The following is a 22474-nucleotide window of genomic DNA, read 5'->3' as shown; positions in this document are numbered from 1 at the left end:
GAAAAGGTATCCATTCCTAAAAAGTGGCGTCATGGAAAAGTAGTAAAACCTGTAAGACGGTGTAAACGGAGTGCAAGCAGAGATTTTTTACAATGACAGTTGAGTCAACTTTTGTTCATGATATCCGGAGAATGTCCATAGAATCAGTCTGGCACAACGTCCAGGGTTTCCCTTTCCCATATTTAAAAAAAAAAAACAGATATTTTTCCATCCTACAAGCGTTGTTACTTAATATAAAAGTAGAAGAAGAAGGAAGTACAACATGACTTTTACACCTCCTTCATGTCACTGTTCCCTATGGGCCCTTTAAGTTCCTAAACCGCGTCACTTCTTTTGTTTATTTTTTCTCCTTGAAAAGTTACTTGGTGTTGCTTTAATGAAATAAAACAATACATTTGTGACACTTTTTTATAAAATAGATGCACGTTTTCAGTAGAAACCAAAGGGCTTGGATTGGAATGCCACAGGGAGAGAAGGGAAGTACTGAGAAGCGTTGTTGGTTTGGTTTTTGTAATGGTACTTCTTTAAATAACAAAAGATATGAAGAATATTGCCAGCGTATCCATGGTTACGTGGTTGTGTTCTGACCCGCAGAGCAGCTGCTGCATGCTTTCTTTTTGCTTAGCATGCTATTTGTTGTACCCTCTTTTCTTTATAATGCATGCATCTATCAATCTGTTCAGAGGCTGGAACCAGACCGTGTCTGCTAGTGGTGGGAATCTTTGGTTATTTCAACATTCGATAAAACATATATTTTTTTAAAGGACACCTATCATGCTATATTTAAATGATATATTGTAGGGCCATACCTATATAAGGTATATTTATACGTTTCTGTTTTCAAAATACCAAACAGATCATGCATTTTAGCCATGCCTCATTTCGCTCTATGTGCTGTTTGCTGTCTACGGGGCTGATTTTGTGAGCTGCAGCTGACCACGCCCCCCTGCAGGAGAGGAGAGCCGTGCTCTGATCAAGTCAAGAGGGGGAGAAAAAAAGATCTCCGTCCTCCGTGTTTTATTTATATATACAGTCTATGGTTTTATTATATTATTATAGCCCTATAGAGTCGTTATTCATTTGTTTTAAAGCTCTATAAATAACAAAGAAGACCTTTGACCGGCACTTTTCTAATTTTGTCCGGAAGATTTAAACTTTAACGGACATCTTGACCGGCGAAAGAAACTGAAACTCTGCCGCACGGTCCCCTCGTTCCTTGGAAGAGGCGGAGAGGTGGGTGTTTGTCATCTGCTGGTGGACTAACCGGAGAGAATTACAGTGCTTGCCTCGACGGGGAGGGATTGCATTGAATTAAAGCAGCGGGAGCAAACGCTTGCCTCGGGGAGGGAGAAAAAAAGCCACAGCGGAGAATAAACAGAAGGGTAACCATGGTAACTAAGGGCGAGAAGTCTTCTTCGCTGCTTTTGTGGCAGACTACAGCGCCACTTACAGGCCTGGCATATGTACTACAGCGTCTCCATCGCTTTCGAGCGGCAATGGCCGGCCGTGGCCCAACCCCACATTCCCCTGATAGGTGGAGAGTTGGCCCAATAGCCGTAGCGCCACTTCTGTGACGTCATAGAAGTGTTCAAATCTGGATCAGTTTTTATCAGATCCGTTGCAGCCCCTTTTTTAGAGATTTGGGTATGGAGGAAAATAGAGAGGGTTGTGTTTTCTGACACTTGGTGAGTTCCCTGGAACACCGGGGACACATATTCATGTATAAAAGACGTACAAAAGTGCATTTTGCATGATAGGTCCCCTTTAAATTAAGATTTTAGAATGCATGCATACACTCAAAAAAATAATTTCTTGGACTTACTTAATAAAGTTATGTCAACAAATTCCACGAAACTGAGTTGAGTAGATTATAATTAAATATTACTAGTAAGAAGAATATAACTGACTTATGTTGAGCCAACGCGACCGTGTTAATTAACTTCAACAATACCCGGTCACCCTGGATTTAATTAATAGCTCTGTGTCCAGCTAACTTAACTGAGCAATATTAAGTCAACACAGTGCAGTTTCTTTAGACATACTTGATTTTTTTGATTAATGCCAACATAAAGATATTATATAATGCTAACTTAACTCACCTATATTCATGTTACTTAAAAGTAAGAACTGCTATACTCAACTGTATTTAGTAAGATCAACTTAACTTTAATTTGTAGTTCAAACTTAAATCATTTTGGAAACTACTGCATTCCGTGTTACTTAACTGGTATTCATTGCTATAATGGAAGTCATTTTAAGTTCACTTACTAAACCAGACTATGTCAACAAATTCCACGAAGTGTAGTTAAGTAAATTCAAATTAACTGACTTAAGGTTCAGTGAAAAAAATACATTTATTTCACATGAAACGCGATATAACCACATAGGCAACCAGGTTTACCAAGTTTAAAATCATGGAAACCCATAAAGACTTCTTTGTATCACACCTTATCAACAAACAAAAGGTTGAAGTTGCACAACATTTAGCTAGCAACAAAAATGTTCAAAAGAGCACCATGTTTTAACCACATAGCCCAAACTGAAACTAAACATTGCATGTAAGTCGTCACATAAATAGAAAAGTAAACTACAAAATGTGTAAAACGTTTATAAATGTCTCTTGTCATCAACTGTTGCTATGGAGATAATGAAAACCGGAACAATAGTTTTCTAGATTATTGTTTTGGTTTTATAGCATATTTTCTGTTTGGTGTTGTCTAATTCTTAATTCTGTCTAAATCCAAAAAAATTCAGCAAGCCAGCTCTGATCGACTCTCAATTCCCTCCACGTTTATCATTAAGCAGGCGACGAAGCACCTGGCCCCCAAAGTTAGCGACCAGCTGGAGAGGAAAACTAAACATCCAGCAGCCGAGGAGCGAGATAACCTTCAACAGTATTGAGACCAAAACAGAGCTAAAGGATGAGTAAATATTGGAAACACACTTGTCAGAACAGACATTTCCAGGCTAATGTTGCTCTTAGCTGGATACGGTAGTATATTATTGACCTGGTAAATATACATAATTAGTTTGCTATCACCTTAATAGAAAAAGTTGCACAACATTTAGCTAGCAACAACAATTTTCAAAAGAGCACCATGTTTTAACCACATAGCCCAAACTGCAACTTGTACGTATAAACTGTACGACATTAATCATTTGTAACATTCCTATTCAGTAACATTCCATAGATAAAATTCCCTCCGAAATATTTGGATAAAACCCCTGCTCCAAGATATCCAACGTGCCGTTTCAAGGCGTTCCACTTGTAGTGTTCAAGTAGTTCATTCAAACAGTTTGTTTTTCAGCACTTGAGCCTTTGACGACAGGTGGCGAACATCCATTTCCATCAGGATCTTTTGAAGAACCTCAAACGTGCATCTCAGGTTTTTTGGATAGCTCAAGTCCAATGCATATGTGAGTCCAAATAAAATTGCCAGTGCGTTCGCAATGTTTTGAAGATCGTTCAGCACTTCCACACCTTCAATTACAATCCCCACATCTGCGAGGGAATCCGTTGGCTCTGCACCTTCCTTCTTTATGGCGAAGATTCCCAAGACCATCTGATCTACACTCTGGTCAGTCTCAACATCCTAAAAGGCAGAAAAAATAGACCATCAGCCAGACTTACACACACACACACGGGAAAAAAGCAACACTCTTGCTAAGTAACATATATAGAGCTCCCAGATAAGCATACCTACAAGCTACATTGGGTGTAGCTTTTCTAGTTGTTGACGGTATCTGCTAGGGGCTTGTGGGTATTTAGTTAACCATGGATATGAAAATGGTTTTACAAAACTTTTAAATTTGAGAAACTCAACAGTTCCATTTATGAATTATACATTCAAGCAACGGTCTACAAACTGCTGTTGATAGTTTGAAAAGGGAATTGTACTATGCATGCATATGGGTTATTTTCTGATTGCTCTTTCAAACCTGTGGTGCCATTAGTTTGTTTAAAACCAGCTCAAAAAAGTACGAAATAAATCACTTTTTTTGTTTCCAGAGGGTAATAATGTGGAAAGCAGAGGCACAAATACTTACGAGGTACTCTCTAATCAGGCTTTCGGGGTCTTCATTAAGGTACACAATTAGTGCTTTTATAACGCAGGCTCTCCTTGTCTCGATGGCGTCATTCTGTAACAAAGGAAATGCATAAGTGGGAGAATAGTATTTTTACATTGTGCAGCATTTAACACTAGATGCATTAATGCACAAGCAAACTATCCTGTTCTTTTTTACATGCAACTTCATACAATTTTTTACATTTACAGGCAGTGTCTAAGTGCATTTTATTATGAAGGGGGACGAATGTGCATTCAACTGGAGTACAAGTTATAATACCACAAGAAGCACCTGTAATGCAAGTGTTTGGTTATTACTAGGTAGTGAGTTGTACTTTAAAAGTATTTATGTTATAATCCAAGACACTGTATTTATTTAACTGGGAACTAAGCATTATGATCATCTTAGAAATATGTTTCAGTATAAGCATTTTTTCACTACCATCATATGCAGCACAGTAAATCAAATTATTGCAATTCAAAAAAGCCAAACTTCTGCGAATTTGCATTCATGAAACACTATGTATTACTACATTCCACAGAAAAGGTACACAAATATGCAAATCTCTTTAGATGAAAATACAATTAATTTATTCATTTTCATTTTGAAAATGACTTGATCAAGTACATTTTAAACTTTGTGGGAACATGACTTAAAATGTCTTCCATCAGCCACACGTCTCAAATATTTTACTGCATGCTTAAGTAATACAACTGCACAATAAATACAATAAAATTAATTTAAACAAAACAAATATTTCTAATAACCAGGCATTTGTTAGATAACACACCTTGTCGTATTCTGCCATGATATTCCTTATTTTCTGCCCAGCGGCACCACCTTTTTTCTGGAAAATCCTTAACAGCTTGGAGGAGTGATGATCTAGCTGCTGCATGAACTTAGATCTCAGTGGGACAGTGGTGATGCGAGCAAACTCTGCTTCCACCTACAAACATTTAATAAAGACAAACACATAAATCAAATCAACACATTTTCTTGTTGGCTGCAGCACCACAGTAAAAGTTAATGGAATAATTCAGCCATGACATTTTTCTTTTTACTTCCTGATGATTTTTTTGTCAAAGCATTGTAAGAATGAAAATATAGAATAATTATTTTTCTCAAAGCTATCATTTAACATGAAAGTTAGGTTAATTTCTTAGTATGATTCTGTAGTCAGGTTCCAATGACAAACATAATAAGTGTATGTGGCCAGTCTTGACGCATTTGCCCTAATGTTTTCTGGCAAACTGCATCACATGTACATTGGTAAAATGCTTCTTTAAATTGAACCCCCTTGCAAAATATAATAATTAAGTTATCAACAAAATATATGACTGACCTCACGCTCAGAAAAGAGAGCCGGCCACCTTCTTTTGAATTCGGCAATGAATGGCTTGTCTTCAATCACCTCATGACGCCTATAGGCAAATGTCCTCTCCATTTTATCCTCCACCACCTGTTGGTTATTGTTCTTATGTACCTCGGACAGTAGTGCCAGCCTCTCTTCCTCTAGGCTCCGTTTGGTTTGTCCTGTTGGATAGTCTGGATAGTAGTTTACCTCCGCTCTTTTAGGTTTCTTCACTTGATTGCGAGATGTGCGTTGATCATCCTGTTGACGCTTTAAAGAATTGACAGTCAGCTCTGAACATCCAATGTTGCGCAGCTTAGTGCGGTAGTTTCCCATCTTGAATTTTAAACTGATCTTCCAACCATAAAAGCCAGTAACAGAGCCTTGCTCCCTTAAACATGGGTGCTTTTTCACAAGTGCTTCAGCTACCGAATCAAATTCAGCACTTGAGGGATATGCTTTATATTTCACAATCTGTGATGCCAAAGTTTCAAGAATATCTGACTTCATTCTTGGATTAGGACTGAAGAGGGTACCATTACTTTGAAAGTCACTATTGGCACGCTGGAGTTGGATCTCGACATCATAGACAAACTCCGGCACAGGAAAGGCGTTTGGCCATGGCTCACTTCTGAGGGATGATGTTGACGAAGAATCAGAAGATAAGGGAAGATCAGTGTCCACAGATGAGATTGAATTGATCTCATCCTGGCTGGATGTCCGTGCAGAGAAGCCAGGACTGCTTGTAGATAAGGCACTTGGGGGGTAAATTACTTTGATTTTCCCCTTGTTTTGAATGTCTGAGGTGGAGGTAAGGTTTATAAACTCATCAAAATCAAGGTCCTTGTATTGCAGTCTAAAGTCTCCAAACACCTCACATTGTCTCTTAATCTCACTTTGAAGTTCCTCAACAGAGCTTGGTATTCCCAAAGGCAGGGTTACTTTTGCAGAGTCATTTTCTCCTAGGATGATGCAAAGCACTGCAGAAGTGGCCATACTTGTCAACAGGTTACTCTAAAGAAAAGACAGAAGAAGATATATATTTTTTAAACAGTAGGTAATACAATTCGAGGCAGATCCAGTCATCATCAGTGGAGGTATCATAGGCATTGAAAGCACTGGGTTAGTGTGATGGAAGTATTCTTTAAACTTTAGTAACATATTTAATTATGTGTTGTGTAAATATTTATATTTGAATGACTCTTGCACATGTGTAGTTATAAAGCCATAGTAAACATTAAGGCAGCATTATCATTTTTGGTAGTTCAATTAAACTGCAGACCGATTTGAATTGTCGGCAGTTTCAAATTTATATTGCAAATGTTACAAAATGCAACTTGACTTGATTAACTAGCATGCATAGATTTAGTTAGGGTACGCCAGCATCCTTGTAGAGTTGTGTTTTATTATTTCTGTTAACCTAACCTCACTTGTTTCTGACTCCAAACCCCAGATGTTTTTAATTGATATTCTGTGTCTTATTTTACCCACATTCCCATGAAGACATTCAGTCAAAGTCAAATAAAAATTAAAGGATAATTACCTGACATGTGTATGTATCTTTTAAGGGTGACCATTCGGAGGGTTCCACACTTGTAGTCACTCAGGGGATAGTTGTCGGTCAGTTCACTTAACTCTGCCAACACAATCTCTCTGGCTGAAGATGACTGGAGCTCAAATGCTCCGTAGTGCTCCCTGTACCATGAAGACAATTTTCTGCATATAAAGATCAATGTGTTTTTCAATATACACATTTGAAGTATTTCTGCAAATTCAGGCAGTCCACCTACTGATCCATGCACAAGAAGCATTCCAATTCTATATTCAATGCCATTGCTAGAGACAATGTGTGCTAGCGTGACTGTTGTGAGGTTAGTGTATTTCTGACTTAGTTGAAGTGCTATGTCTTCTTTCATGATATCTAATGGAATTGTTGAGACGTTTGACACGTCAAAGGCTGACCTCTCATTACTCCTTGTGTGCATGTGATAGCCAATCATCAGCTGGTGCTTATTTGCCAGAGACAGTGTAATGTTCTTGAAACACTTTGTGTGTCTTACAACCTGTTTGAAATAACTGTGCTTGGCCTCAAAACGCATAGTCCAAAACATCACAATGGGGCCGAACAGCTTAATCATTTCTGGGTAATGCTCCAAAAAGTGATGTTTTGGCAAGAGTCGCTGATCTGGAAATACTTCTTGGTATCTCTGTCTGTGCTCTGAGATTTTAAACTCTAAATATGCCACAGACTCCTCACAGTGGATAGGTGCAACAACAAGCTCTACAATATGTTTCAAGTCTAGAATCACTTTCCAAGCTGGTTCGTCTTCAGGGATCAACTGCCCAATCATAAACGGCAATAACCTCAATAAACACCAATTTTCGTGCGCGTTGCCACCAATTCTTTTGTTTCGGACAAAATTAACTGGGACCAAATGAGGTCGGTTTTTTTTGTCCCCCCACTTGTATGGAAAGTTTTTGATGCTCTTATTGAGGTTTTCAAGCGTAACAAACTTTTTGGAAATAAGCACACCAAGGCACAGTGCAAGCTCTACTGGGACTATGCCCTCAAAAAGATCATGGACAACATCAGGAGGATACCCTGATGTGACACTGAAATGGGCAAGTCTTTCTGTGAAAATACACGCTTTTTTTACACCAAAAAAGCTACCTCCTTTTGCCTGTGCAGTATCAATATGGACTTGATGAAGCTCCTTGTTTCTTGGGGTAAATGCACCCGATTTCACTTCTTTAACCTGAGTTTCTGCTCGCTGAGCTGTACAAAACCTACAAGCATATGGGCCCGAGAAACTTTCCACAAATCCGGCTATTCCATGTGCTGCAAGGTTGTCTGACACTACACACTGAAGTGTCCCTTTCACAAATGTACCCAGTTGTGAGACAAAAACACCCTGCCGCTCCAATGTAACAAGGTCTTGGAGTAATGGTTCAAATACTTTGCAATAGCCAAAGGTCTTCACGTCATCACTTCTACATAAAAGAGCCAGGTATATTGAGGTCAAAGAGGAATGGCTGCCAGGAGGCAAATTTCCCAAAATCCAATAGACAGCACAGAGTTTGTGTGTTTTACGTGAAGTACCGAGTGGGTTGCAGACTTCAAAGTCATCTACGTATAGACAGATGGAGATTCTCAGTTCCCCCCCTGCCAGAAAATCATTGTTCTTGAAGTACTGGCCATCTTCAAAAGATTTATAATGAAGGTGGTCATTCACTACCTGTTGTTCTCTTCTCTTTTCAACAACCTTGCTAAGCACATCATTTTGATGAAGTAGCTGATGTAAAACCTTTAGCAAAGGGACATACTGAAAACTTCTTTTAGTCTTTGCATCAAGTATGTACTGAACTGGATCAACAATATTGAAATGATCCTTGTAGTATTGCTTCCTCTTAAAAGCAGTGGCTAAAGGTCCTTCCTTTTGTAAAGCTTTTGACAGAGGGTTGGACGTACAAAGTGTACAGCCTAACTCATTAATGAGCAATTGGTCAACTTGCAAGTTATGGTTACTGAAGAAATCAGCTAGAATGTTGTTGGATACTGGCACCAGAGAAGAACTAATCAAATAGTGCAACTCGTTTAGCAGCTCATCAATGGCAGAGCCTGGTACATGGAAACAGTTTTCAAGTTTTAATAAAACAAATGCCAGTTTCTGTTCTATAACTTTATGCAAGTTCTCTGACGTTTGGACCAATGCACCAACCTCAAGCTCATCATCGTGAAGTATCTCATCACTCTCTGTCAAGCATGTATCTCCCAAAGTACAACTCAATGAATCTGCCCTTCCATTTTCCACAATTCCAGCTTTGAAATTGTTCAGTGTATGCGTCTTGTGCTTTCTGTTCTTGTGTGATTGATATGTTCCGTAAATATTTGTTGAAAAGGAACAACTTTCAAACACACAACAGATGGTTTCGTGTCTTTTGAGATGGTTGTTAACATGAACGAAAAACTCTCTCAATGAGACAATGCCACTACAAGAACAATGATGGCAGGTAAATGTTGTTACATTTACAGATTTTTGTGACGTTTGATCAAAATGTGATCTGGATAGATGACTTCGAAGGGCATTCCACGTTTTAAATGTGCATGGGCATTTAGAATATGTGCATGGATAAGGTTGTCTGCGGCCAAAGTGGCCATGTATTAACCTGTAGTGCTTCAATAGCTGAAATCTTGAGGTTTCCTCTGCACCACAGTCTTTACACTTCCACATGTAACTGAAAATGAAACAAACAAAAATATTAAACAAAAAATGACAGAGTATAGATCAGTGATGCAAACACAGGTATGGTGAAAAAAAGAGAGAACTATTCGAAGCAGAGAAAAAACAGCGTAATATACCATCTGACAAAGGCCTGTGCTATAATGCTTCAATGAACTGGCTATTCTTTATAATATACTCAGATCAATAGGAGACAGAGATGTTAAGTTATAAATCAAGATTTTTCATTTTGGATATTTTACAAATCACTCCCCTTTTAAACTATATTCTTGTTATTTTTAACAACTTTTTTGTTACTGTCATATAGTATTTTATACCTGTTTTTCATTTAGTCTCTAATGTCTCATTAATAACTATAATGATCATATCAAGGTGTGCCTTAACCTCACTGAGCTGAGGTTATTTGAGCCTCTCAGGAGAGAGCTCTCTTCCACCTGGTTGTAGAGAAGCTCTTTAAATTCGTTAGCATAGCTAGCTAACCAGATGCTAATAACAACAGATCGCCACTGTGATTACAACTAAAGACATAGCCACGCAAACACTGCGGCATGTGTACGGCTCCTTATGGGTACTGCAATATTTGAAGAGCTGGAGCGGCTTTCCGGTGCTCTCCGTCAGCACTCCTTTCAGACATATACCACGTGAAGACACGTTACGCTCGTGTTGTGTTCAAGGAACCTGTCCTTGGTCAGGAAAAACAGGCACTCGCTTGTTTAATTATTTTGCGGTCTAGATTTCTTCTTTTTTTAAGTACGAAGTTGTTGACGGACTCCAAACCCCCCCCCCCCCCCCCCCCCCAAAAACGAAAACTCTTCGGTTCTCCACGAATTACACAAGTCACCCAAATCAGCGTTAAAAAAGCGGGAGGCGCCGAAAAGCACTAATTTGCATCACTGAGCCCCGCTCCCTCTCTCACTCTCGCTCGCCCAACCACTAACGTAGCTGGTTTACGTTAGCAAGCTAGCTCTCACACTGTAACATTAGTGCTATCACACAGTCTGTTCTTTATCTGCAAGCTTCTGTCTTCCCCCGCCACAGGCATCTCAGTTGCCGCCGGTTAATAGCCGGTCCTGCTCACTGACAGTCAAACACATATCCCTAAACCCGACCAACAGCCATCTTCGCGCCACTTTCACAATATTAAATTAACATTTCACAACACACAAGTCAGTAATTTATAATTCAATTTAAAACTGTTTGGTTGCTACTGTGATATATTCCTGCTGGCTAGCATTAAGTTAGTTAGTTAGCTTTCCAGCTAGCCAACCTTAGCTGCCATATGCGAAAATATTGCAGATATTTCTGCGAGTTACAACACTCTCAATTTCACATTCTAACCGCATGTTTATAAACCAACTTAAAATGTTGCATAGGAAAAACATACTCACTCATATTCATTTGGATGTCGCTCAGGTCTCTGCCATTGCTTCTTCAGCTTCTCCTGTCCTTCCTCACCGCGAAAAAGCCCACGTCACAATCATATCCCTCATGTGAGCCTCTGCGCATGCGCCACAGGCAATTTACACAGCTGTGTTGCGTTGGAGATAATTGAGCAGCATATGTGGCTTCAACAGGTATCCATTTTAAGAAAACCCTACTTAAATCAACTAGGTTTAAACAGCAAACTCAGATATATCAATTAAATTGGGTAAAGATGCATTCATTAGATTCAACAACTCACAGAGTGACAGTGAACTAAATTATGTCATGAAAGCAAAGTAAAGTGAGTATAAGACTATATATATATATATATATATATATATATATATATATATATATATATATATATATATATATATATATATATATATATTATTATGTTTTCTCATTTCTCAGCGACTCCACAAATAAAGAATACCTTTAATTTATACAAATTACAATAGTGGCCGTTACAAAACTACAATTGTTGGGCTAAGACTAGATTTCTCAATTGGATTTACCAATTTAAAAAATATAATGTACTAAAAAATAAAACTGGGAACATGGTAGACACAACTTTGACTCTGTGTGTAGGATAAGTGTACACCACTTGCAATACTTAAATTATTTTTTTAGTAAAAAAGGTTTTATTCATTGATTTGGATAGATTAAATATCTTAGAAATGAAGGCTATTGATTCTAACAACATTTGTTCTTCCCCTTTAGTGTCTGCATGCTCATAGATTGAGTTGCAGCCACATTGTTGCTGTCTTGCCGTTATTTGCATGACTGGTTCCAGTCCCCCTGCTACTCCACATGCTAATTGTACTCCGCCGGGTGCACTTAGTGTGGTCCGCTAAGTGAAATGTGATTTTTCTGCATGTGGCAGAACCGTCACTGTCAGCCTGATCTGCATGACTTGAATCTGGTTAAATAGATCTCCCTACAGTGCTGTCTTCATGTAAGCTCAGCTAATTATCCAAGAACATGGCTGCCTATTATATGTGGAAGAGAGACGCTACTGCAGGCCTGACCTAATCTCTCAGTGAACTGAAGGGACAATTTAATCCTCCTTTCACTGAAGAATAGAGAAAATAGTGTCTCATTCAACAGTCTCTCCCAAGTAGAATCTATTCTATTTGTTGGACTGGTTTGTGTTCCTTCTCTTCCCCGGCTCTGCTTGTTATTGATACATGCATCGTTATAAAAGATAAGAGGATGGTAAATATAGAAATTAATTGGATTTGATTTAAGTATACAGTATATAAGCAATATTTGTTAAAAGCTAAATATTTCAAAAATATCTGGATTATTCATTGTAGTGCTGCAGAAAAACAGTTTTCCACACGAAATAAAATAAATCCTTGTTTAGTGCAGATGGTCTGAAAGGGGCCATATTTATTATTATTATTATTATTATTATTATTTTATATACTAACCTAGTGACCTCATTGTGTAACACTCGTGCTTCTATTGGCTAGCGCTCTCCTTTCAGACAGAGGGTGAAAGGGTGCTGCAGCACAGGCAGTATGAGAAAAACAAAGAGCTTTTTGATCATTAAAGCATGGAGACATGTCCCAGTAGAGGCACAAAATACAAATATGAACTTGAATCATTTTAACATCATTTTAATTTATTATGATAATAAAATGAGATTCCCTCTAATATCGTAAGTCTAATTAAAACTGCAATATCAGTCAAAAATAATCACGATTAGTTATGTTCCTCTGAATTGTGCAGCCCCATTAGATATCCTTAAGGTCGTTTGTTCTGTAATCTAACCTCCTCTCTCTGAACCTGCCGCTGCAGTCGGGGAGCTCTGCTCAGAACCTCCGTCTGTCCGAGTCTCTGAGGAAGAGTCAGCTGTGGACCTCTGTGCTGTCCGTGACTCTGGTGGAGGGTCAGGAGATGCCGCTGGACTCTCAGGGGGGTCAGCTCTTTGTCCGCTTCAGACTGGGAGAGCAGAGATTCAAAAGCAAGGTACTTCTCATCTCCTCCACCCCCCTCGTCTTCGTCTATTGTCCTCTTAAACCCTCTCTTTTCTCTCAAATCCCCCTCCTCTCTTTTCTTCTCCTCACACTCCCTTTCCTCTGCTCCTTCTCCCTTTGGCGGCAGTAGCTCAGTCTGGAGGGACTTGGCTCAGGAACAGGAGGGTCGGCACTGCCGAGGTGTCCTTGAGCAGGGCACTAAACCACCAAATGCTCCATGCCGCCTTAAACTTGGGAGCATCTTTACTCTGACACCTCTCTGTAAAAATGCATGTCTTTGTGCATGAGTACAGTCCTTTTTGTTCATAGTTATCCTTGTTAGAACTCTTACGTGTTTCCATCTCATCCTAGCTAACTTAAGTTAAAGTATTACAGTAAAAGTTCTACATACAAGATTTCACTAATACAATAATATTACAAGCAAAGCATACTGAAGTATTTAATTACAATTCTTGTTGGGCAGACTGGTCCCTCCCAGAGAGTTTGCATAGTATTTATATATCATATCTTTTGAATATTATTACCCATCCTTAAGCAGAATTATAGGGTAACAGCTAATGGAGGTGGAGCACATTTCAAATAATTGATATGGTTTTGGATAATTTCATCTATAACAAACCATTGCCTTGTTGTTTTTTTGTCAAATCTTAATTTCCTAAGAAGCATGTAACCAAAGCTGACAGATAATTGTAGGGAAGTAAGAAGTACACATTTCCCTCTGAAGGGAGTTGTAGTATAAAGTAGCATTCTATTACAATACCTGAGTAAAGTACCTCTAATTATACAAAGAACAGTACTTTGCTAAATGTTCTTTACTGTCCACTAATTACTTTCCATCACTGATCAACTGTTACATTTCTTCTAATATAGTAATATGTTTGGTAAAAAATTGAAAAGTGGTTATTGTCATTAAACCCTAAACATTTATTTATTTATTTGTATTATGGTATGTTTACCATGGCGTATTACATTATAATGTTGACTATTTTATGCAACAGAGTTTATACTAATGTATAAAATAAATTAAACATTCACTTGTTGTCCTACGAATACGGTTAGCAGAGTGTCACAGAGATGATGTATATTATTGAGCAATGGAATCAATTGAAATGGACTTCTGCTAGTGACATGAAAAGCTTTAATCAGTGCTCATCCTGTCAGCTGGATGATGTCTGAGCTGATTATTGTCTGGCTATTCTGCAACATCATCCTTTACACATCAAAGCTCCATGCTAATGAGCAGCATCACTCCGCTCTTTTCTTTCGGAGTGACAGTAATTACCGTGTGCTTTGATGTGCCATGGAAATCTGATGCTGCTTTCTGAAGATGATTCAAAACTAAAACATTCACACACCATTCAATAGAAAAATCTGGTAAAACTGATGAACCTATATAACTACAGGCTTTTTCTAAGGGAAAAATATAATATTTACTTTGACAGCACTTTAAATCATATCATAAAAGGGAAATTAGGAAATCAATGATTTCTGATTTGAGTTTGAATGGCAACTCGCAGGGTTTTACTACATGTGAATACAAAAAAATATATATGTTTTATGTTTCTTGTTCTGAACTCTTTTTTTAATTCAGAATCACTGCAGAGTGTCCAACCCGCAGTGGCGAGAGAGGTTCACTCTGAACCAGTTTGTGGACAGTCCGGACGCCCTGGAGGTGGAGCTCTGGTCTAAAGAAGGACGGAGGAGTGAGGAGTGTTTGGGAGCGTGAGTCTGCATTCAGAAGCTGCCAGTGTATTATGCCTGCAGACAATGACCTAATCAAATTATACTTTGCATTTCAATTAAGCAATAATGGAATACTCTGCCAGAATCACCATATAATCTTAGGCATCTAGGCTATAAGACAAATTGCCATGAATTTGACCTATTCTGAAAAAAGATAACCTACTGTGTGTGTGTGTGTGTGTGTGTGTGTGTGTGTGTGTGTGTGTGTGTGTGTGTGTGTGTGTGTGTGTGTGTGTGTGTGTGTGTGTGTGTGTGTGTGTGTGTGTGTGTGTGTGTGTGTGTGTGTGTGTGTGTGTGTGTGTGTGTGTGTGTGTGTGTGTGTGTGTGTGTGTGTGTGTGTGTGTGTGTGTGTGTGTGTGTGTGTGTGTGTGTGGCATATTATGCTAATTTTAGGTTCATATTTGTATTGTGTGACATGTTTACATGCTTTATTGTTCAAAAGTGCTTTATTTATTGAACAGTATTTGTATAAATGATTTTCCTACAATGGCCCCAATAAGCAGCTTTACTATGAAGCCCTACGTCGTTTCATTGAATAATGGGAACGATGTCGGCAGGCGTAATGATTAAGCACAGGTTTTCCAGGGATCTTTTAAAATGATGGTCTCTGCACATGTGTATTCTTGGTTTTTATGCCTGCATGTGTTTACACACTATTTTGCATGCATGTGACCACGCTTGACTGCATACCTGCAACTCCATTTGTATATATTTTTGTTTGTGTGTACAGGTGTGAAGTTGACCTGTCCACAGTACCCTTTGATCAGAGACAGCTGTTAACACACACACTGGACCAGGGCAAGGGGCGCTTAGTTTTCCTGCTCACACTGAACACATGCAGCGGTGTCTCCATCTCTGACCTGTGTGCTGCGCCTCTCGATGAACCCCACGAACAAGAGAACCAGCTGGACAACTACGTCAGTACCTGTGTCTGCATATCTGACACTTTGAATCTATTTTCTAAATATAAAAGGGCTACGAGTGATGAAAGTCATGTTTTAATACATGTATAAGGGGACTTCCTGATGCACTATCCAAAGTTTAAGAAAATAGGGTCCCAAACACTTAACAGAAAGTATTTACAATATATACAACTAACTCTTCTAGAATTGGAGAGAGTTTATGCCTAACACCAAAACGTTACAAGCTCAAAATCACCTTACGCTAACCAAATATCATCAAACTAATCTAATCTAACCTAAATGTTCTAAAACAGTACTTTTCATTAGACTAAACATTGGATAAAAATAGGTATTTTATAATAAATTCTAACAGCTGCATAAATCTCTTTTTTTAAATAGACACAGGTGAAGACATTGTTATAGTTGTAATATCAATATCTTTCCATACCTCTGCAAACAACACTGCTGGTAAATCTTTGCCCTGTTTAAGATGCTTTTTACTAGTCTTGTATTTATGTACGGGGAAATAAGTTGGGAAAAGGTCACACAGTCTGTCGTTGAGCATTTTTACGACAGTATACATTAACCCTCCTATTGTCTTCGTTTCCCCCCCTTACTTTGGTGTTCGCGGTCAAATTTGACCGGTCCTGTTTTAACTGCTATTAGTTTAACACAAAAACCATTAATCATCACCAAATTTCATTTAACACCCTTTCAAACTGTACATATTGTATCAGACTACTGGTATACATGAACAACTGCAGTAAATATACAAAGAACAGACACTGAACATGTATTGCGTATGCCAGGTGTGATCCATGTGGGGGGATGGGCACATAAGAGCGGGTGTGTGTGTGTGTGTGTGTGTGTGTGCGTGTGCGTGTGCGTGTGTGTGTGTCCTTTTCTTTATGGCGGTCATTTTTGACCGGGAACACCATGGGTGTTACAAAGTTGACTAAATCATCCAAAATTCAATGAAAGTGGTGATCAGCAATTGTATATGTTCAAATGTCTACTGTGAAGGATATCATAAAGCCTTAATGCAATCGAATGTAAAACAAAAAAGTTATGATTGATGAAATAGTACATCGGTCAGATTTGACCCGAAGACAACAGGAGGGTTAATCAGGCATTGTGGAAGATATTGCATTCATTCGGCCCCAGGAATCTGCAATTCAACATGTTTAGATTTAACAATCAGGGGTTCAAATCCGAATCAGGCCGGGGTTATTTAAGTCTAAACTGTTCCAAGGATTCTTGCGGTACTGTCTGTGTTAAAAGGGCCAAGAGATGGCAGTATTTTCCAAGGAATGTGTTGAGAGTTGGTAACAAAGTACTCTTTATCAGCTTTCTGTAGTTTTACCTTGAGATTCAGTTGAGTTGCTTCAACAGCACTTGATGATGTACAGAGAGGAGGAGGGAATACATATTTAGGACTCTACAGGAGATAGCAAACCATCACATTCTGCATTTTAAATTCAGCCATCAAAAGCCTGTTTTCCTGTTCTTGTCTACAAGCTGCAGGTTTCAGTTCATGCCAGAAAATGAAACTATGAAAATAAACTTGCAGAAGCTTGCTTGAGATGTGTCATCCATCGTGGCAATGCATTTGAAAGAAAGGAATGTTTTTGAGAATGTCTCTTGTTGGTTTGTTGAAGAGCTTGTGGAAAGTACAGACATATGTGATTTTATAAGTCAGCCGCTGAAAAGAAACTCCCTTATCCCTTCATGCCTTTATAAAGTGCCTGGTGCAGTTGTCTCTTAATGTTTAGTCAAAGTACTTTATTATTATTTTCCAACAACAGACTGAAGCTTGCAAAATCACTGCTTTTTTTGTGTGATTGTCCCTCAAATCATGAATGCTACAGCTTCACAAAAACATATTTTAACGCCCTTACAGTGGGTAATATCTGTATATACTGATACTGTGGTTTTATGGTTATTCTTATATGCAAAAAACATAGTTATTAAAAACACATTTATAGTCAGAATACACTTTTTTTGTTTTTATGTACATGTAATATGTATTTAAATTTGACAATCATTGTTATTATTAATATTATTATTATATAATTAGTTTTACTACACTAAATATTTTGGTTTTTGTTTCCAAGATACATTTTCCAAAATTCCTAACATTTTGAGATAAAATAGAGCCTGACTCATGTTTTGTGTGATAAATCCAAAGTTAGAGGACTGTGCACAAACTAGTGTTTTCTAGTTTTCATTCATCTCCATTTGTCCCCACAGAGTTTGAAAAATTCCCTGAAAAACCTCCGTGATGTTGGTTTCCTTCAAATAAAAGTGATCAAGGCTGCAGATTTGATGGCTGCTGATTTAAACGGTACCACACACACACACACACACACACACACACACACACACACACACACACACACACACACACACTTAAATATATTATTAACATTTTAAACTGTATACCCCGGTTATCTAGGCCCTTTGTTTTGTTTAATGTATACCATGTTTATCTAGGCCTTTTTTGTTTGATGTATATATGTCACACTGTAGGACTGCGGGAAACGATATTTTGAGATTTCTGGATGTACAACATGTAGAATTCTTGACAATAAAGCTGACTTTGACTTTTGACTTTGACACACACACACACACACACACACACACACACACACACACACACACACACACACACACACACACACACACACAGGATCCCATATTTTGTATATCAACGGTTAATCTGCCTGTTACATTAATCTAATCAATGAACTGTTTGGTCAATAAAATGTCAGAAAATGGTAAAACTGCAATCCCAGTTTACTCTTTCCAAAACCCAGATATATTCAGTTTGATTTGATATAAAATAAAATAAATTTAAACTGAAAATGTCCATATTTGAGAGGCATTTTTGCATGAAGAGATACTTAAACTTTTAATCCATTATTAATAAAGTTGGTGATTGTTTTTGTTGACAATAGACGAATCGGTTAATCAACTTATCGTTGCTGCTGTAGTCACACATTTTGATTTGAGTTCTCTTTGTTTTCGCATTAAAGGGACAGAGGGAGCCCAGTTTAAAATGTGTTTCTTGTTGTTCTGCAGGCAAGAGTGATCCTTTCTGTGTGCTGGAGCTGGGGAATGACAGACTGCAGTCCCAAACAATCTATAAAAGCCTCCACCCAGAGTGGAATAAAGTCTTCACAATGTCAGTTGGTCTCTCCTTTTCCTGCCACATTTTCTTTTTAATACTACTTAATGCATGTAGGCTGTTTGACAACAGATTGAAAAACGGGGCCGTAAAAAGTGTGCTTGTTTTTGTGGACTATCTGACCTAATATTTCTGTCTCCGCAGCCCTGTCAAAGACATTCATGAGGTTCTGGTGGTGACTATCTTTGATGAGGATGGAGACAAGGCGCCAGACTTCCTGGGAAAAGTCGCCATACCCCTGCTCTCGGTACACACTACCTCCCCGAGAGTCCATCACCCAGACAATAGACTCATCTATTTACACCCTGTGTCTAAATTAAAGTGAAGAGGGAGATAGCACTCTCTCGCGTTGAAGACTTGCTAAAATGTAATCCAGCTTGACTGACGGTCAGGTGCAGCGACGAGTTCAGCACCTGATGCCCTTTTCTGTCTCTGCAGGTCCGCAGGGGACAGCAGATCACCTACCCGCTGAAGAAGGAGGACTTAGGTGGGCTGTCAAAGGGCACCATCACTCTGGACGTGGACGTTATTTTTAACCCTGTGAGTAAAAGTTCAGCCTGCAGTGATGGCTGTGAAACATGGGCCTGATTCTGTCCGCTTGTCATCGCTTCATGTCTTTTTCTTTTCTTTTTATCAGGTCAGAGCGAGTATAAGAACCTTCAATCCAAGGGAGAGAAGATTCCTGGAGGACAATTCCAAGTTTTCCAAAAAGGTTTGAAACAGTTCTGAGGATTTACTCTATAATACAGGGGTCTGGAATCATAATTCTTGTAACATAAATTTAGATTTTGAAGTTTTTACAGGTGACATTTAAGCATTAAAATGTCAACTACTGTAGTCCTCTTATCTCTTTTCAGAAAAGGTTCAATCCTGTAGATATCTGTAATTGGAATCACAGTAACGCATTTTCTTTGCTCACATGTTATTGCTACGTATCCTCTTAGCGTTGTGGCGAACATTAATTGTATCTACATTTTATGATACGACTTTAGATTAAGGTGTTTTTTAACTATATACGTTAACCTGAGTAAAGATTTAGATCATTGTACGTCTCGGTCTTAAGTTTTAAGCTAAATGAGCCAAGCAAACATTAGCACTCTATGCACCAGATGATGACTGCAATTGTGGTTAAGACAACAACTCCCATGACCCCATGCTACTTCACTACACCACCAAACTCCATCTTTGGTCACTGAGAGCCCCCTAGTGGAGGAGAATTATGTATTTTACTTTAAGTGTTTTTTTCTTTTTAAAGCAGCATTCGCAAACATATGAAGGATAAAATACCTTTCAACTTCTTTAGTGCTAAATCCATTCGTCTATAAATCAATTAGTTGCTTGACAGAAAATGAATCATCATATTTGCTGCTTTTCTTTCTCTTATGTTAGTAAATTGATTATTTTTGGGTTGGGTTGGTAGGACAAAACAAAGGCATCTCAAGATGAAAGATATGAAGACATTTGAGAAAAGTTTAAATGTATCAAAAATCGATATCTTATCAACCAATCGATTAATCATTTATCAACAAAAAGACTGAGCAGATTCATCGATAATGGTCGCAGCCCTAAACACTCACCAAAGGTTACTAGCAGGCATCAGTAAAGAGGGCAAGGGTCAGAGGTCACTGCACTTTTGACAATATCCATGTGATGCTTGGATAATTGAAAGTTCAAAAAATAACAAAGAAAATGTGAAAGACAAGCTTTTAAAATGTTACCACATTTATTTTCAAATGGCCCTGGACCTAAAAAGGTTGTGTATGAATTGAACAAGTTAGAAATGTCAGTTGTTTCCCCTAAAAAGCTACGATGGCAACTTCGCTTCGCCTGAATTGGTTGAATTGAGCTTTAATTGACCCCAACTGTGACTGAGTTTGTGTCCAGTGTCCTGCTACATTAGTTTGATATACAGTGTGCAAGACAGGGTGCCTGACTGTCTGTACTTCCCACAAAGACTCATTGTTGTCAGACAATACATCGTTCGCCAACGCCAAAATTGGCTTACGCACAGAGGACTCCGATGGTAATGTGCGGGGCTTCCTTCTGTTTTAATGTTGAAAGTCTTGCTTGACGCAATCAGGTCAGATTGCTGACATTTTTAACCCCCCTGACCACGATGATGCCAGGCAGGGTTAGGAGGTTCTTTGGAAAAATGTATTCTGTTACAATTACTAATTACCTTAAAACCTTTTTTTTTAATAAGTAACCCAATCTAGTTATAAGTGTTACAATATAAAAGTAATTTAACTGAATTACTTACCATTAAAAATCAAATGCAATGGCAATAAATACAAGAGAAAGGGAATATCAATAAGATGGCTTTAACAAAAAATGTATCCTCTGCTCAGAGATTTTATGTATAGGGAAACCTTTATTAAGCATATTTAGGCAACAGCCTATACACCAACAATGAAACACATGAGCACAGACTACAGTTTAAAAAGGCAGAAATAAAATCTGAGCTATACTGTAGCTAGCTCAGTGTCTTGAGACTTGTGAAGTGTTTAAATGTGTTACCTAATATATCATTCTTAATTTTAAAATGTATTGTTCTATAGTAATTATGCAAGTAACCCTATAATGGAAGACTGTTACCTTTTTTGTATCCTTATTGCTAAATTCCGGTGCATGTAATCCCCAACCCTAATGCCAGGCTGCTGTCACTATCACACTAGCCGACTGGACGTTAGTATCAACACTAAATCAGACCTCTACTTTATGAAACATATATTTTATCCATTTTGTAAACTGCTGGATTTACTTGTTTTGCATGTTCATGTCGTGTCTCTTTCAGGTTCTGGCCAGGAACGTGATGCGCGTTCAGATGCTGTACAGGGCCATCATGTCGACTCTGCACTACATCAAAAGCTGCTTCCAATGGGAGAGCGTTCAGAGGAGCCTGCTAGCCTTCCTGGTGACGTGCTTTAACTCACTTATCAAACTATCTGCATTTCCCTCTGTTTTCCCTCCGAGCTGCGGAAAAAACACAACCGCAGCCCGGCTATCCCCTACTTGAACCCTCCCAGCGAGATTCTTAATCAATGCGGTGTCGGGCTCAGCATAAAATGGAAAGGCTCGGGCCCCTTCTCTGCGTCGGAGTGTACGCTCTCAGCGCCGTGCGTCTCATGGATGCAGAGTTAAGCCTCAGCTGGAGAGAGTAGCGTCCCAGTGGAGTCGAGACAGTCTATTTTTGTTCTACTTCCCTGACAACTCATTAACCCTCCGTCCAATCTACGCTCGGTTTGATTTAGTTCCCATTATGCAGACAGGAGTCCAATTAAAAGCCTCTTTTAGAGATAAGGCTTCTTCTCCTCCTCCCATTGTTCAATATAAGTGTTAAACAAGTGCAAAGACAGAAACACAGGCCCTTGCCTTTTAAACCGTAAAGTGGATAGGGTGCTGGTCGTTTTGACATTATTTCTCTCTCAAATCTAGTTCAATTGAAAAGGCATACAGCAAGTTGTGCATTAACTATGCAGGAAATCAGGTTCATGTAAAGTTCTTTTTATTCTTGCCGCAGTCTTCCTGTAGATGGCACTGAAGTTTTGTAAAGGCGATGGATATTGTACGCCAGC

General features: G+C 38.6%; 2 protein-coding genes across 5 annotated transcripts in view; one reads left to right on the top strand and one right to left on the bottom strand.

Annotated features, from left to right (window-relative positions):
- The window catches only part of LOC117484246 (multiple C2 and transmembrane domain-containing protein 2-like), a 67865-nt gene that overhangs the window by 33927 nt on the left and 11464 nt on the right, over window positions 1-22474 (top strand). For all 3 annotated transcript variants that reach the window (XM_034132710.1, XM_034132708.1, XM_034132709.1), the window contains 9 exons: window positions 12889-13059; window positions 14659-14789; window positions 15541-15727; window positions 17963-18056; window positions 18794-18896; window positions 19044-19146; window positions 19338-19439; window positions 19537-19611; window positions 21694-21813. In XM_034132710.1, the coding sequence (XP_033988601.1) occupies window positions 12889-13059; window positions 14659-14789; window positions 15541-15727; window positions 17963-18056; window positions 18794-18896; window positions 19044-19146; window positions 19338-19439; window positions 19537-19611; window positions 21694-21813 (1086 nt within the window). The remainder of the gene's footprint in view (window positions 1-12888; window positions 13060-14658; window positions 14790-15540; window positions 15728-17962; window positions 18057-18793; window positions 18897-19043; window positions 19147-19337; window positions 19440-19536; window positions 19612-21693; window positions 21814-22474) is intronic.
- LOC117484247 (sterile alpha motif domain-containing protein 3-like) lies at window positions 1701-11388 on the bottom strand. Of its 2 annotated transcripts, none has more exons than XM_034132712.1 (7): window positions 11049-11388; window positions 9587-9655; window positions 6963-7135; window positions 5411-6433; window positions 4859-5014; window positions 4048-4140; window positions 1701-3593 (listed from the first exon to the last, which is right to left on the bottom strand). In XM_034132712.1, exons 4-7 carry the CDS (start codon window positions 6413-6415, stop codon window positions 3285-3287), a joined length of 1563 nt encoding a protein of 520 aa, XP_033988603.1. In that variant the 5' UTR covers window positions 6416-6433; window positions 6963-7135; window positions 9587-9655; window positions 11049-11388; the 3' UTR covers window positions 1701-3284. The 2 variants fall into 2 exon arrangements, with proteins under 2 accessions (XP_033988603.1, XP_033988602.1); XM_034132711.1 differs by having other exon boundaries at window positions 6963-7114.

This window comes from Trematomus bernacchii, unplaced genomic scaffold, assembly GCF_902827165.1.
Source record: "Trematomus bernacchii unplaced genomic scaffold, fTreBer1.1, whole genome shotgun sequence".
Taxonomy (NCBI): Eukaryota; Metazoa; Chordata; class Actinopteri; order Perciformes; family Nototheniidae; genus Trematomus; species Trematomus bernacchii.
The sequence above is the reverse complement of the archived record's forward strand: the minus strand, read 5'-3'. Positions and strand labels throughout refer to the sequence as shown.

What these genes read in the sequence shown, in the direction of transcription:
- LOC117484247 (XM_034132712.1), bottom strand. Translation starts at nt 6,415, where the DNA reads ATGGCCACTTCTGCAGTGCTTTGCATCATCCTAGGAGAAAATGACTCT. An exon ending in CTCTCTTTTCTGAGCGTGAG is followed by an intron (nt 5,015 to 5,410) that starts GTCAGTCATATA and finishes AAATGTTTGTAG; the next exon opens with GTGGAAGCAGAGTTTGCTCG. An exon ending in TCATGGCAGAATACGACAAG is followed by an intron (nt 4,141 to 4,858) that starts GTGTGTTATCTA and finishes CCTTTGTTACAG; the next exon opens with AATGACGCCATCGAGACAAG.